We start from the raw sequence: 17,368 nt of genomic DNA, 5'->3' as shown, positions 1-17,368 counted from the left end.
TTATCTTTAAACTAAACAACATTTATTACCTGCATGCCATAGTGTATGAAACATCATGAAATTATGACCAGAATGATCTTAAACTACACCTCTGAGAGTAAAGTTATGATTCAACAGTGACTCAACCTCGTTATTAACTCTGAAGGAGAATTATTGAGTAGATCATGCAGTCTTAAAAAGTAAAATATGCCATTCATCTGCTAGTAATATTCTTTAACTGACCTTATTAACGTCTCTTGCATGTCAGTTAAACCACATAAATCACAAATCCCTGCATTTAATCAACATGTACTCCAAAAATAAATACTATCAGACAAACATATCTATTGGATGCTTAAGGCCGTGGTTATTTCTTCAAAAAAATCCCCTTACATCAATGTGAAGTCTGCAGTCTATTATTTAAATTGGAAAGTAATGTTTTTTTTCTGGATGAGAACAACAAATATCTGCGCTTAATAAAGCTCGTGCACAAAACTTACAATAAACACTGAAGTTTACACATTAAGGATAAAATTTGTGATTGTGACATTAACTGATAATAAAAAAATACTGAAATACTGAAGCTAAAATATTACAAACTGAAGCTCAGTAGTAGTTATATTATTAATGTATAACCAATACTAAAATGAAAAATTAACATCCTTTATCAATATCATTAATTATAAAGTTTAAAAGTGTGATCAGTTGACTACGTCAATTAAATACCAAGACTCAGAAGGATGCGTTTTCCTTTAACACACATAGAGGAATCACTGGACACATTGACCGAAGCCTGGTGATTCCCCAATGGACTTAGCCAATCAGGTCATTGTGGCAAAGGGTGCAGGCCTAAAACTGCCTTTTGCACACCACTTGGATTATTCAAGTATAAATGCCCTTTGGGCTCTGCAATGCCCCTAACACATTCAAACGGTTGATTCAACATTTGTTTGGTGATCAGCAGTATCAATCTTTGCTGTTATTCTTCAATGAAACTGGTGTTTTCATCATCTGTAGTGCAGCATTTGAGGCGGTTGAAGGTTGTCTTGAGATAATTGGAGCAACAAGGGTTGAAGGCAAGGTTTGAGAAGTGTTTCTTCTCCCAGAAAGAGGTAAGGTATTTGGGGCATGTGATCTTATCAGAGGGAGTGTCAATGGATCAACCCATTGTGAACTCATCTATTTCTATTTAAATGACTGATCACCAACAGTATACTGGATAATGAAAATTACAGAAGTGGTGGGTAGTTCTTTAATTCTGACTAGTCTTCATATCAAAGTTGACCATATTAGAATCTATTCTTTTGTTTTTGTGATATTGTGATTTTTTTTTAAATATGACATTGTGGTTGGCTCAGGTCAGTGAGTTTACAAGCATGACAGACACTGGCGAATTTGGAACTGTCATTTTCTAAGTATTTCCAGCTTGTCGACAAAATAACAAAATTTTGTTGTGAATTACATAAGAATAGAGCACGTCCACAAGTGTGTGACTTTCTCACACACTCCCCCATGCTGCTGATGATTTGCTTGTGGCTTCAGGGGCATAACTTTCACACCTCTCTCTCGCCTTCTCCCACCCTCTCTTCATTTCTCTAGCTTCTGTTCGATGATTAAACTGGATATAAGCAGCATCATAAGGGAATGATGTTGTTATCAATCATATTTAGGTAATTTAAAATTTTACACATTTCAGCACCAGATTTAAACTTAAAGACAGCAATATAAACAGAACTTAATAGATTCTGAACAGTTAAAGTTCAGAAGAGATTTCTGCTCTTGCAACAGGTCACATATAACAGTAAACATAGCTGCATAAGTTACAGAAAATATCAACATGACTTCTTCCCATCTTTGTTACATAATAAGGTCACCCCTAATAACATCCTGTGAAAGTAAAACAAAACAAAACAAAACAAAACAAAACATATAAACCATAATATAATTGCATCCTGTGCAGAAAGCTAAACGCATTGCATCATTGTGGTGTGCATCATGCTACAAGAACTCAGTGAGGACCATATGCTGACGATGGGTCTGACGCCTCTATCTAGGTGGCAATAAACCAGATAAAACCAGGTGACAGTCTTTCATGCAAACATACTTCAAACTGTGTCTAAGGTAAACTACTAATACAGTGTCCACATTGCAAATATATTTGAAGAGAAATATGGTACACACTGGTATGAGTGCATAGCTGTTCTCATGTGCTCATGAGCTATTTTAGATTCATGTCTTCTCTCCAATGTCAGCAGAACTATCACCTAAAACATCAGCTTTACATTTCATATCTTGACTTTGAATGGTAATATTTCATGACTGAGTTCTCAGTGGTGGGAAACTGAATGGTGGTCACTTCAGACATTGCTAATTGGATCATGTGACAGCAGCAGGTGCTGACCGGTCACATTACTTTCGTGTTCCGGTCAAGCAAAAAATGTTTGACATTTGTGATTGAATGTTACTGGCATAACGTACATTTCAAGGTTTGACCCTTCAGCTGCCAAAGGCACTGATCTGTGAGGGTCACAAAAAAAGAACGATCTGATCACCAATAAATGTTAGCTGGTACGATTTCATTACAAAGTTGCAATGAAACAAAAATAGCAACAGAACTTTTTTTTTCATATTGCGATATACATCCAAATGTAGTAGATTCTTTTAAAAACTGTAGGGCGGAGAGTTGATTGTATGCATCAGTTGTTGATTGGATTTTGAGATATGGGTGTTGCTCCTAAAAGTGGAGGTGGGGTTTGTCCAGACTAAATGATTGGAGACTGCATATGTCAGGAGCTAAATTCTGCAGGACATCGGCACTCAAGCCTCCCGGCATTGTCAGTCCTTGGTGTGGACCAATGATAAGCTAAATAAACTTAAACTAAACAGAAATTAAAAATCAAGATACAAACCAAAATACGAAAGTCAATTTTTTTACCCTGCAAATTGACCACATAAATCAGTGCTGATTTGATACCATTATGAAACATCCAGAAATACCCGACTCTGCTGTGCTAGTTAGCAGAAAGGCTTTTAGTTACAGCACAGTTAGTTCCCGATACTTGCTTCAGAAATGCAGCTGAGCCCCCACACCCGAGAGCTCTGGGAATCCAAACCCACCTGAGGGCCACCCCACCTCTGTGAAATATGCGAACCTTGAGCCAAATCATCACAGACAGCTGCTGCTAAATTTAACTCGATAGTAATGGCTGCCTGTGCTACACTAGCAAGAGCACAGTGTAAATGAGGCCTCTAGTAAAAGGCTAGACCTGAGCCTGACTATATTAATCCATGTAAACACGTCAGAACTGCTCAGGGTGGGCATTTAAGACAAGCGTTAGGTCCGCCCATGTGCAATCACCTCCACCCAGTGTACCACAATTAGCAACCCGTTAACCCGTTTCTCATTTGAGCTAGCGACATTCCCTCACTTGATGGGCTGAGAAGAAAAGCCGCAGATTTGGACCCAACGACTGTCCTGTGCAGTAGCAGCAGTGGCAGCAGTGGCAGCAGCAGCCTGTGGTTTGAGGCAATGGACCAAAAACATAGCTAGCTAACAAAGCTTCAGAGTGGTTTGCTTATTGTAATGTAGGGAATAGGGAATTGTTTGGCAAACCTATGAAGAATCAGTTCTTCTATATCTTAATGGTATGCTTATTAAAACAAATAAAGTGATACTCAAACTGTTTGTCAGTCAGGCAGTCATTTTGTGGTTTGCATTGTTGACGCAAGGGAGTCTATATTCACCACTAGCAGAAACCGATATTTATAATGCGCTCCCAACAAAACAGCATGATAGAACATAGTGTTGAAGATATAAATGTTACGTGCAACAAGCCAGCATATGATTCAAATATAACAACCATTAAACTCCACTACTTTTCAGTAATCTTCTTAAGGTATAGCTTCTAGTTTAGCTCATTTCAAAAACACAACTGCTTGGCCAACATCAAGCAGCCCACAGGCTTTGCTTTTCTGGAGAGCATGGGAAACCAAGCGAAGCCCAGATAAAGCATGTGGTTGGGGTAAGACAGATGTTGGCTGAATATTGAGTGAAACTAGAAACCCTAAATTGGAAATCCACAGGCAAAGTCCTGTGGTACTTTCCTACTTGAGGGCAAGTCCAAATTAAAAGCTTTCTAATAAGCGCAACGTACATAACGTACTGGCCATTATAAGATCTTTGAACAGCAAACTACCACAAGTTTTAGTTACGCAATGGGCATCTGTTTTGATAATAAAATTGCATGTACATTTGAGAATAAAACTGCAGCAGTATAACAAAATGTAGGATCTTGCTGGGTGACATATGGAAATGCACAACTTCATCCTTTCAACATAGTTAGCTGCAGCCCCAATGAAACTCTTGTGAATCAGCTAGTCAAACTTTTCAGGATCACTACTGTCCAAAATTGCATATGCTCTAAGTAGATACTACATATAATGAACTTTGCAATTGTAAAAAAAATCGCATTATACACAGTATGTGTGTGTAATATGAACGTAATCTGGATGTACAACATGTGACCTGCGGCATTAGTTGCATCCTTTATGCCATTTATAACTTCTCTCACATGGCCTCATGGGATATTAAAGGTCCCATATTGTCAAAATCGAAATTTCCTGGCTTTTTCATGATAACTGAGGTCTAGGGGCTATGTAACTATGAGTTTCAAAACAGTTAATCCACAGTAAACTGCACACGGCCTGCTTAAAGTAGCTGTTCATTTTCACGAGCCGCTGTGACTTCCGCAACGATGTGACGTCCGATCTACTCAGTCACGGCCTTCAGTCACCACCCCGAACACCAACCACCGTCCCACCCTCCTTTTGTCAAACCCAGACAATATCGTGTCCATAACATTGCTAAGCAACAACAACACGAAAACTAATCTAGAAAACCCTGTTCAGTTGATAGATGTCGAAACTACATCATTGCACAGGCTTCAGAACAACGTGAATATAAGAGACCAGTGGCACGTCAACTTCAGCCTCTTTCACACAGCGATTCCGGTAAATACACGGATAATGTGTCCCATGATTTGTTCCGGAGTTGTTTGATTTGGTTCATTCACAGTTGTTTTCCGGAATCTGTGCGTGCTTTACACACAACCCATAAAGACATGTGACGCTTGGATGTGAGATGTAATGCGACGCGTACGTTTCACGAAACTGAAACTAAACTGAACAAACTGTGCTTCAGCGCTGATAGTGAGGAGCTGGCTCTGCCTGATCGCCGCTTCATTCCACTTTGCACGTATTTTTTCGTTGTGAAGAGTCGCATGATAACGTGCATCATCACTACAACACTGCCTTTATGGTTCTGGCTTTTGTTCACACAGCGCTCGATCCCGTAATTTTCCGAAATCAGCGCGCATTGTGAAAGGGGCTTTACTAAAGCAAAAGTTATGTAGCTTACTGCATTCGGTGTTTGAAAAAGAAAAAACATTAATGATCATTCTGAAATATCCTGTTGAGTATCAGCAGGCTAGGCTCTCTCTATGGCTCTGGGCTCGGCTAAAGCGTACATGACCGTAGTTAACTGTGGTTGGCCTGGCTGTGCGTCACTCAGAAAACAACAGGCCAATCAGAAGAGAGGCTCATGAATATTAATTAGATGGGCCAAAATCGACCTGTTTTTGACAGAGCTCCTAAAAAAGGAGCTGTAAAAATATATTGAGATGGATTTTGGCACTTATACCGCAAATATATATTCTTAAGGACATCAACAACTAAAATAAACCTCCAGAAATGTGTACAATATGGGACCTTTAAGTCCAAAGGATGTGCACTTGAGAATCCCAGCAGAAGTAATAGGCCACGGGGTACTTTTCCTGCATTTTGAATACTGTGTATTCAGACATACTACTTTTTTGGCATACTGTTTTTGCATGCTCTTTAGTATGGAAGGAAGCTCATGTGATATGGCATTGCACTTGTCAGGTGAAGCGCTCAGGTGTGAATCCCATGAAACAGTTCTGTCATGACAACGCACTAAGGGTTTGGCATGGTAATGTACATGACAATGTTAGTGTGTTTGATCTTGGTGGAATAGATCTGCTATGCTGCTGCTTCTGTGGCAGGGCAAATACCAAGACTTGGTACTGCCAATACATCCACAACATGGTGCTGTGAGCATGTATAACATATAACATATATGAATAACCCCATAGCATACATGTGAAAATGGTTCCATAATGTCAGATTGAGTTAGACCTATCGGACTGCGCCATCCAGAGTTTCATGGCAGAACAAACATTTTGTTTTGACAAAATGTCTCAAACCTGCATAGAAGGAAGTCAAAATAGCATGCTTACATCAGTGGATGCATGTTTTTCTATCACTTTAGCATTCTATAACACTATCAGGTAGGTTTAGGATTGGGTTTGGCGTTGGGCGTATGTTATTTTCCAACATGATGAGCATTAACCTTTTAGCGACACTCCCCGGACATTTGAATTCTGAACCACCACAATACGTACCTTAAGCAACATAATTAAAACGCAGCAATACGTGCCTGTACCAATGTAATAAAAACATATCTACTTTTACGTATTGATCGCACATTTTAGCCAACACATTCTCACTTCCAACTCGTCACATATTGATGCTTGGTCAGAACCCTTTGGCATCACTTTTTGATGCACAGGGAACCCCTTTAGCGTCATTTTTCGACGTGCAGTGTCCTTTATTGCTTTGAAGGGGTCCTATTATGCTTTTTCACTTTTTGAACTTTAGCCAGTGTGTGGTGTGTATGTTTGGGCATAAAAAACATCTACAAAGTTACGAATCTCAAAGTCCACTCCAAAGGGAGATATTTAGTTTTTAAAAAATCCCTTTTCAAGAACTACAACGAACGGCTCCTTTGGACTACAAGGTTTGTTTTCCGGATGCTATTATGTCACAACAGTGACATAGTGACTATTATGTCAGTGCAGTGGGACTGCTAACCAATCACAATACATTTGGTTTTTCGGAAAGGTGGAACCCGGAACTAATCGAGCCATTTGTGCCAGCCTGGGGAGAAAGCTATTGTAATAATGTACATTATGTGAAAAATTATGAGTTTTTCGAACAACCAAGCATGAGAGCATGTTTTAGTGCACCCCTAAAATAAAATAAAGACTTTGTAAAAAAGCATAACAGGACCCCTTTAAGTTAGAAACCTCTGGTGTCAATATGCCGACGTGAAAGGCATTGGGAATTTTTTTTGTCATGATTAAATATATGTTGGGTAGTAATATTTCCATTATTTACACATTAATGAGCATGTAACCCAACCCCTTGCCCTAAACCCACCATTTGTCAATAAAACACGGGATATAAAAGGCAGATACAACTACAGTCATACTTTATAAAAAAAAATATTATTCCGAGGTAAAACGTCTTCCAAGGCAAAATGATTGATTTGTTACAGGAATAGATGTAATCACCATCTCCATCCGCTGCAAAGCACACATCCTGTGTGGAGTCTGTGCACAAATTCAAAAATTGCAGCCGAAAAAAGCGTTACGTCAGCCCTGGTTGTGAAATGCCATTGGCTCTTGTGTGTCTCGTGACCAATTGCATCATGCTAAAGTACGGGAGTATCTTTTTCAAAGATCATCTTCAGAAATTATGTTTTAATGTATTAAACATAATGTATTAATGTCTTCTTTGCAAAAAAAATATCGTAAGGAATGCAACACGACTTTTTTTATTTTTATAATGCTTTTTTATAGTCAGTTTTTGCAATAAATACCCGTGACTGTACATTTATCTGCCCGTTTTATATTGTTCAGAAGTGGGTAGGTTAGGGTAGGGGTGGGTTTAGGTGCTGATTAAAGTATACATTTAAATAAAATAATTTAAATTGTTTTTAAATTAAGGAAAACAAATCAAAACAATGGAGGAACCTGCATAAAAGGGTATCCTGTGCATTAAAAAATACACTACAGGGGTACCTTGAGCATCAAATATTGACGCCAAGGGGTCCTGGCTAAGCGTTAATATGTGACGAGTTGGGAGTGAGAACCTGTTGTTTTAGCACCACTTACTGGACAATTTACTCTGAAATTGCCCTGAAATGTGCAATGAAGCTTGTAATATCAGTGTTACAGAAACGTTGCCACAAGCATGTATTTTCAGTGAGCCTGGGTTGGCATATTCAGATGCTGCATAGAAACTTCAAGACTAGTGTTGGAATGTGGCCCACCAGGAGCAGCATACCCCTGCCATAACTGTTAACCTTAAATACATAATTAGTGAATAATTATAGAGGTGGATTGGATATTTGGCTTTATGTTGGACAATGAAACAAGTTGAAAAACATCAGGCTTCAACTAAAGGAGCCAAACATCATAGAGACTGGACTCTTTTGTCATGTAACATCTTTTCAATCACCAAGAACACCCTGGAAATTAGGCCTACCTAGTAACTTTATTAATTCCCCAAAATTCCCCATAGCAACATGCTAGAAACCTCCCAGAACACATTAGCACTCTCATAACAATGCCTTGGCAATCACCCTCTACATTCTAACACTGTGGTGCGACTTCCGCACTGGCAACCATCACCCGTTACATCTTACATCTATTACAAATCTCAACTGCTCAAAGCACAATGAGTTAAAGATTGCTGGTTTTATCCATTTGACTCCCAGTTAAGTTGTTAAGCGACCATACAATATTAATAGTACAGCAAGGGACTATAACGGCTTTCCATTGAGCTACCGTCAAAATAGACAGCGCCGTAAAGTTTCACCACCTCATTAATGTCACTCTTTTTCCCTATTATTAAAAAAAGGGGAAACCCACATGCTGTTTCAGCCTGTGCTGGTCAAATAGCAGTCAGAGAGTTTCTGTAACTGATAGGAATCACTTTGTCTGACTGACTGTTTGGGAACAGATTACTAGAAGAGAATTACTTGGTGTAACTTGATGCAAAGCAGCTATATTTTATTCTAAGTTGGTTTAAGACACACGCTAGACACCAAATTCCAGATTTGTGAGTCTTTGCCATTTGTGCTCAAGAGTTCAAATGCATTTGCTGTTGCAGCCATGTGGCTGATGTCACAATAAGGCTGGAAAAGTGATTCACAGCGCCATTACTACTATGTAAATTTACTCAAGAACAGATGTCAAGAAAATGTTGTGTATACTATGTTCACAACTATCAGATGCGATAAAAGTGCTGAATTCTTGCTTAAATGCAGGAAAATTGTCAGGTAATTACTGTAATTTGAGCTATTGGAGGCTAAACCGCCGCTCTGGCAAATGAACTTTCAATGCCAAAGCAATCGAGCAGACACTATTTAGATTATCTGGGTTTGTTTCGAGAAGCAGTCATCCCTCAATGCTCGAGATGCTGCCAGACACTGTATAACTTTAATTATTTATATTTCCTCTGTCTGAGCACAGCACCATTACCACAGGGCCGCTATCTCATCACTTAAACTTCCATTTATCAAACCTCATTCAAAAGGCATTAGCCTGCTACAGTTCTAGCTGCCAAGAAACAATTTTCATCGTTAGACTTGAAAGACTTTCAATTAGTGGCGTTTCTTAAGACAAGCATCACTGTATTGCTCATAAACGTTAGTGATTTGAGGAAGGAGAGGTGTACAGTAGTATTACTTTTCTAAGACATTGGATTAACAATCTCTGCCAGATGGATGATTAAAAAAAATTGAAAAATCCACAAACTTGAGCCAAATTTAGAGACCATATCTATAAAAGAACAAAGCAACCTCTCAGAACACACTGGCCACCAACCAGGGTTCCATTTTCCCAAAACTTTGTTAGATAACTATGGTCGCAAGTTCTGCAAAACTCTAAACTCTAGTTTAAAAACTCTAGTGATGAGAACTTTTTGCTTTTGGGAAACATGCCCGAGGTTTTGTGGTGGCGGATTTTGCATGGGCATACATGACATTATCTTCAAAACTGAATCGGATAACTGTATATTATGGCAGCTACTAGTGTATACCAACACATGTTGGTCCCTACAGCCTATTTTTGCAATGTGCATTCTATGGAATCACAAAGATGTAAGCAATGTAGCCAAAATAGTTTTCCATCTGTTGCTCACTGCTGGTCTATGCAGAGGGGTTGACCTGGCGCCAAATTTAGTCTCTCTTTTAGTCACATTTCAAATTCTTGCCCTGTGGTTCATATAGGGTGATTCGCTAATAGTAAATCTTCTGTTAATGAGAACAAACCAAACAGCACCAAAACTGTTGGGTCTATAACATGCTTTCATTTGCGACTGAGTTCAAACAAACTTGTATTTTAGTCCTGAAACACTTTTCTTGTGTATAATTATGAGCATATCAACAACTATGTTAGTATCAAAGAAAAAAAAAAAAAAAAAGAACAAAGCAGCACAGAACTTACCGCTAGGGCTTGGAGCCTTTCCTTATGAAGTTCAGCTTCAGCCATCCTGGAAAAACAAAGGCAGAATTCTCAGTAACCGAGAGATTGGTAATCCCAAGTGCGTTGGTGTCTGTTGGGCTGAAGGTGAGCAAATTAACAGACACACACACACACAAACACATGCACACAGTCTGCCCTGGTCCTCTGAAGTAAGCCAGCCAGTGAAAGACACAGTGTACTGAGGGCAAGATCTTCTCATTCACTGGCCATGTGTCTGCCAGACTGTTTCTCTCCCTCTGTCGTTCTCTCTCTCCTCCTACATCCCTCCCTCTCCGTCACTGGCTGGGTTATGGACAGATGACAGAGTCTTGAACCCGCCCACTGTATATGGAAGAGAGCTACAGGCGAGCAAGCAGAGGGATGTCACTAAGGGTAGGACACCAGTGTCACACCTAACCATGAGTCTCTGTGTGTGTGTGGGAGTGTGTGTGTGCCTGCAGGGATGGAAAACAAAGGTGTGCCGTACACTGGGGATTTGAGCAGTTGCGAGCTTAGAGGAAATCTGCTCCATGGTTGCAAATGAAAATCATACATGTGCCAATTCTTTGCTATTGTTTAATAATATCTGATGAGTTAGGAATAGCTCAGCCATAAAAGAAAGATGTTCTTGTTCTTTCCTAACCCTTATGTAATTCTGAATGATTTTTTATTTATTTATACAAAATGATGTAATGCAAAATGTTGTTGCACATTAATTAACACGAGCACTCAAGTCCATCATGTAAATGTGCCAAATCTATCTATCTATGTCCGTCCGTCCGTCCATCCGTCCGTCATCTGTCTGTCTGTCTGTCTGTCTGTCTGTCTGTCTGTCTGTCCGTCCGTCATCTGTCTGTCTGTCTGTCTGTCTGTCTGTCTGTCTGTCTGTCTGTCTGTCTGTCTGTCTGTCCGTCATCTGTCTGTCTGTCTGTCTGTCTGTCTGTCTGTCTGTCTGTCCGTCATCTGTCTGTCTGTCTGTCCGTCCGTCCGTCCGTCCGTCCGTCATCTGTCTGTCTGTCTGTCTGTCCGTCATCTGTCTGTCTGTCTGTCTGTCCGTCATCTGTCTGTCTGTCTGTCTGTCTGTCTGTTTGTCTGTCATCTGTCTGTCTGTCCGTCTGTCTGTCTGTCTTTCTGTCCGTCCGTCCATCGTCCGTCCCGCCGTCAGTCATCTATCTGTCTGTCTGTCTGTCCGTCATCTGTCTGTCTGTCCATCTGTCTTTCTGTCCGTCTGTCCATCGTCCGTCTTGCCGTCCATCATCTATCTATCTATCTATCTATCTATCTATCTATCCATCCATCCATCCATCCATCCATCCATCCATCCATCTATCTATCTATATCTGTCCGTCCGTCCGTCCGTCCGTCCATCCTTCCATCATCTGTCTGTCTGTCTGTCTGTCCATATGTCCATCTATCATTTTCAAAATTTTCATATCTAATATGAGTAATTAATGTCAGAATATCATATCTTTAAATCAATATCATATCTTTTAAATTATTAATACAACCATACAGGTTCGATCTTCAGAACATGACAACATCTGCTCATAAAAAACATCTGCAGAAGTTGCTGACTCTAAACATGTCTACTGTCTCTGCTTTCCCTCCTTTGGAAAGAAGCTTCCAAAAATCTGCACTAAACATCTTGAGTTCTAATTTATTCCTCCAGTGAAGCCAAAGGGAGCAGTAGGGAATGGGAACACGGGGGTCCAACTACTTTCCCTCATCCAACCTCACATTCAGCTCCGGTGGATGGATACAAACACTCCTTATATGGAGAAAAGGCCGAGCTAACCGAGTCTGGAGTGTTCTGCAAAAAGAAGACTCGTGGGAATTGTAAGAAACTCAGTGAATGGAATTTTAACAAATTGTAATGACCCTTCATTGCGTGTACAGTATAAGTACTGTTGCTATATATGACAAAAGGGCTGTTAGGAATTTTTTTTGAGTTTGAGTTAATAAATACAGAGTTGATGCAAGACGTACTGCAACAGTTAATGATTTAGACAGGTCACAGTAACAAAAACACATATGCGTTTTATCCTGCAATTACTATTGTTTATCTCTGACTCTGCGTGCATTGTGTGCTATTGGACTTCTCTCTAAATGTAATCAGTGCAATGAAACATAATAATGTTCTGTTATTTGTCAGGCAGTAAATAATAGTTAGCTTCATAGGTGAATTCAACATGATGCCCCAGTCATTCATAGAGAATCACAACCTACAGCAGCAGTGAACATCAGTAGATTGAGGAAATTCCTGGAAGTTCACGTAACTACTGGAAATAGGCTTAAAGCCACAAAACACACAGTGCTCACAGACGGCAGACTTCAGAAGCTGTGCGACTCAAACAGCTCTACAGAAGTTCAGGATAAATCATTCAACAGAGCTCTGTGAAACATTCAGCCCAGTCTGTTTACTGTAGCACTCCGTGTTACTATTTAGCACTTCATTCCTTTTAAACTAAGCATGTGACTGTCAATTTAAGTTGGATTTCAGTTTCAAATCTCTTCATGATGGCCTCTCTTTAACCTAAGATGTTACTTTACTGCACCTGGACTTTTCCATTGTCAAAGATGATATACTAGAAGACATTTTAGAGATTTAATAGCAATCTCAAAAGGGCTATATATATATTCTTAAGAGCACTAGTTCACTTGTGTACAGACTTAGTCTTCCCCCCACCGCACGCTTTATTTTTCCATTCCCGACCAGCGGCTGCAACGTCATCAGTCGGCATAACAGACAAAAGCAACATTGTTTCTCTGGCACAGTGACCTCATCCCATGAGCCAGCGAGGCACAGTAATACCTTCCAGATGTGCGGCAGTCCATACGCTGGGAACTGAACACCACGCAAACGCAAGGCAAAATGACTTTCAAATTACTTTTAAAGTGAAACACACTATTAGCGGGCTGCCTTGCTTTATTCTAACGCTTGTTAACACGTGCAATATTTACACATATAGAAAGATTAGATGGAGAGATGTGAAACCTACTATTATGTTCATTGTACTATACACAACATCTCGACTTTTACTTGCTGTAGACATCAATACATATTTAATAAAGGGTGTGATATCTGTTTTGTGCAGGTTTTTGTGGAGATGTCACATATATTAATTCATGCTTAATTGAACTCAGACATGCAAACTGGATGGTGTGTTAATAATTTACAGTTGTAGTCAAAGGTTTACATACACCTTGAATCTGCAAAATGTTAATGTTTACCAAAATAAGCATACAAAATGTTATTTTTGATAACATATGAGATATTTGACATAAAATATCTTTACATATAGTCCACAAGAGAAATTAATAGTTGAATTTATAAAAATGATCCAATTTAAAAGTTCACATACACTTGATTTTACTGTAAATACTGTGTTGTTACCTGAATGATCCACAGCTGTGTTTTTTGTTTGTTTGTTTGTTTGTTTGTTTGTTTGTTTGTTTGTTTGTTTGTTTATTGATAGTTGTTCATGAGTCCTTTGTTTGTCCTGAACAGTTAAACTTTTCTTCATAAAAATCCTTCTGGTCCCTCAAATTATTATTATTATTTTTTTTTTTTAGCATTTTTGTGTATTTGAACCCTTTCCAACAATGACTGTATGATTTTGAGATCCATCTTTTCACACCGAGGACAACTGAGGGACTCAAATGCAACTATTACAGAAGGTTCAAACACTCACTGATGCTCCAGAAGGAAACAAAGCATTAAGAGCCAGGGTGAAAACTTTTGAACAGAATGAAGATGTGTACATTTTTCTTATTTTGGCTAAATATCACATATATTTTCTCATTTAGTACTGTCCTTCAGAAGCTACAAAAGATAATTGCATGTTTTCCCAAAGACAAAATAAGCCCTCAGCTCTTAATGCATCGTGTTTCCTTCTGGATCATCAGTGAGTGTTTGAACCTTCTGTAATAGTTGCATATGAGTCCCTCAGTTGTCCTCAGTGTGAAAAGATGGATCTCAAAGTCATACATTATTGTAAAGGGTTTAAATACACAAAAATGCTTAAAAAAACAAAGAATTTGAGCATTTGAGTCAAGGGACTCATGAACTATCACTATACAAAATAAATACATACATAAAAAAAATTAAATAAAAACCAGCTGTGGATCATTCAGGTAACAACAGAGTATTAAGAATAAAGTGTATGTAAACTTTTGAACAGGGTTATTTTTTATAAATGTAACTATTATTTTCTCATGTGAACTATATGTAAAAATCTTTTAAAAGGTCACTACTAAATAAAAAATAACATGCATTTTGTATGATCCCTATTATTTTGGTAAAATAATTAACATTTTGCAGAATCTTCAGGGTGTATTAGAAACTGTCTCTCAAGAGCACAAATGTAAGACAGTTGCCCAAGTGCCAACTGTCTAATCTGTTTAGCAAAAGGGGATTTCTTCTATATTAGTTTGGGCTAAAATTTAGACCAACACTTTCCAAAGAAGCCTGCGTAAACACCCTGCTTTGTTTGATACATTAGTTGATCATATTGTATGGCTGACAATGGTTATAACAAATTGCATCAGTAAAATTTTACATTTTGTGATATTAGTTAATACAAACATCTGAAATGTGTTAGGGCACCACTATTCTCAAAAGCACCATATGCATCAAACTTAAAGATGTGACTAAGACTTAAATGCCAGCCTGTTCATCGAACAAAATTATATGTGGACTACCTAGTAATAATATAACTAACTGAATACAAGACTTTGAATACAGCGCACGCCTCACATTGTAGTTCTGTCAGGACCACTATCGTCAAAATGATAGACTTTAGCATACAATTTTGATTTGGCGGGGTAGTTCTGTTCTGGCACAACTCCCTGCCCATTCATGCAGCATGTCGTGAATGAGCAGGGAGAGCAGCAATAATAACCCCCCAGGGTAAACAGAACAGAACAAGCAGATATCATCAATGTACTTAATGATATTTTAAGTGTAACACATAGATTGAGATAAAAGGAGACTGATTCAGTGGAATCAGTAACCAGGCCCTGACTGTCGCAAAAGGAGGAGTTGGGGATGGAGGAGGGTGTTGCTCCTGAGCAAGCGAAAAAGCTACTGAATACTAAATGCAGCCTTATATAAAAATGCTGTGATAGGATTAGCATTCCTATAGGTAGATGTGATCAGCTGAGAGTCAGCTGATGCGAGCTTGACTCACGTGACCCGCCAGAACTAACGCTAGAAGCTTAATTTCTGTCAGGACCACTATCGTCAAAATAATAGACTTTAGCATACAATTTTGATTTGGCGGGGTAGTTCTGTTCTGGCACAACTCCCTGCCCATTCATGCAGCATGTCGTGAATGAGCAGGGAGAGCAGCAATAATAACCCCCCAACCAAACGATAGGCCAGAACCTCCCCCAACCGCAACTGATGGCATATCTGAAAGAACATGTCCTCTGGATAACAGAGACTGAGACAGTGGCCCCTTACAAAGAGGGTAGCAGCATACGGATGCTCTTCAAGCAGCTACGAAGAGCATCCGAAGGAGTGTAGCAATAAAGAAGAGCTATTATTTTAAACAGCTAAGTACAGTACCTGAAAAATATTGAAAATACCACTATCGTCAAAAAACTTACAATTAGCGTACATTTTTTAGGTTGGGGGTATGGTTCTGTTCTGATTACTCCCTGCCCTATCCATGCAGCTTAGCATGGATAGGAGCAGGGAGTGCATAATAACCCCCCCAAAACAACCATAGGCTGAACGCCCCCAACCACATGCTGACAGCAATCTAACTGAAACGCCTTATGGAATGAGAGTGCAGCGAGTGATTCTTCTGCTATGAGCAGGTAAGCAGAGAAGCTTGCCCCTTCAGGAGGATTATAGCAGTGAACATGGATATATATACCTAGATGCCCCATTAGCAACTGTTTCTATGGCCTTTATATGTAAGCCGTCCACCTAATGTAACTCACCCCTAGATCTATGTAAATCACCATAGTAAATCACTGAATATTCGAAATATCACAGTCCTGCACAGCCGTTGGTCTGCGAACCTACAGTATAGTGAATGACGTCAAGTGGACCGCTGCGATGTGGCGGACACATCCACGTGCTTGGAGAGTTCCAATGGGGCATCCACGCATACATATCGATGGCAGTGAAGGGGTGCTCTTCTTATGAGCAGGTAAGCAGAGCAGCTTGCCCCTTCAGGAGGATTGAAGCAGTGAAGGGGTGCTCTTCTTTATGAGCAGTAAGAAGAGCAGCAAGCCCCTTTAAAGCAGTACCTGAAACTTTAAAGATACAGAAACCCATTAGAATTGCATTCTAATTTACAGCAAACACAGCATACTGCAGCCATAAAAGCAATATAAATTTCATATATATATATATTTTTTTTTTTAAACAGCGAGCACCTTTCAAAAACAATCAGATAACCTTAACAAGCAAGCAAATTGGAATACCCTGAAAGCTTAAGCAAAGACAGGGCAGCATGGCTTTGCAGAAAAGAGCAGCAGCAAAGGGGTGCTCATCTTATGAGTAGTAAGAAGAGCAGCAAGCCCCTTTAAAGCAGTACCTGAAACTTAAAAGATGCAGAAACACATTAGAATTGGCATTCTAGTTTACAGCAAACACAGCAAACTGCAGCCATAGAAGCAAGCAAACAACTGGATCAGAGATTGTAGATTTAACATGGCCTAAAGCTTCATTTAAAACTATTACAGCATAATGACTCAAATCAACCCAGTTACAGGTTTGACCTCCCATTGACATTGGTGGTTTTTTTTTTTTTTTTTTTATACAATGAGCTATATTTGACAATAATGTTGCATAGTAACTAGAATTAAATAAGAAGCTTAGCTTGTGAAGATATTCAGCGATGAATAAAGGGATTTTTTTTTTCTGTAGCAGCAAGCACATTTCAAGAACAATCCGATAAATCTTCCCAAGCAAGCAAATCAGAATACCCTGAAAGCTTAAGCAAAGACAGGGGCAGCATGGCTTTGCAGAAGGAGCAGCAGCAAAG

At 39.3% G+C, this 17,368-nt stretch overlaps 1 protein-coding gene across 3 annotated transcripts in view; it reads right to left on the bottom strand.

The window, feature by feature from the left end:
- The window catches only part of palm2akap2 (PALM2 and AKAP2 fusion), a 148,202-nt gene that overhangs the window by 120,380 nt on the left and 10,454 nt on the right, over positions 1–17,368 (bottom strand). For all 3 annotated transcript variants that reach the window (XM_073830116.1, XM_073830118.1, XM_073830117.1), the window contains exon 2: positions 10,350–10,395. In XM_073830116.1, coding sequence (XP_073686217.1) covers positions 10,350–10,395 — 46 coding nt within the window. The remainder of the gene's footprint in view (positions 1–10,349; positions 10,396–17,368) is intronic.

Source organism: Garra rufa, chromosome 23 (assembly GCF_049309525.1).
Source record: "Garra rufa chromosome 23, GarRuf1.0, whole genome shotgun sequence".
Lineage (NCBI taxonomy): Eukaryota > Metazoa > Chordata > Actinopteri > Cypriniformes > Cyprinidae > Garra > Garra rufa.
Note: the sequence above shows the minus strand (reverse complement) of the source record. Positions and strands in the feature narration are given on the sequence as shown.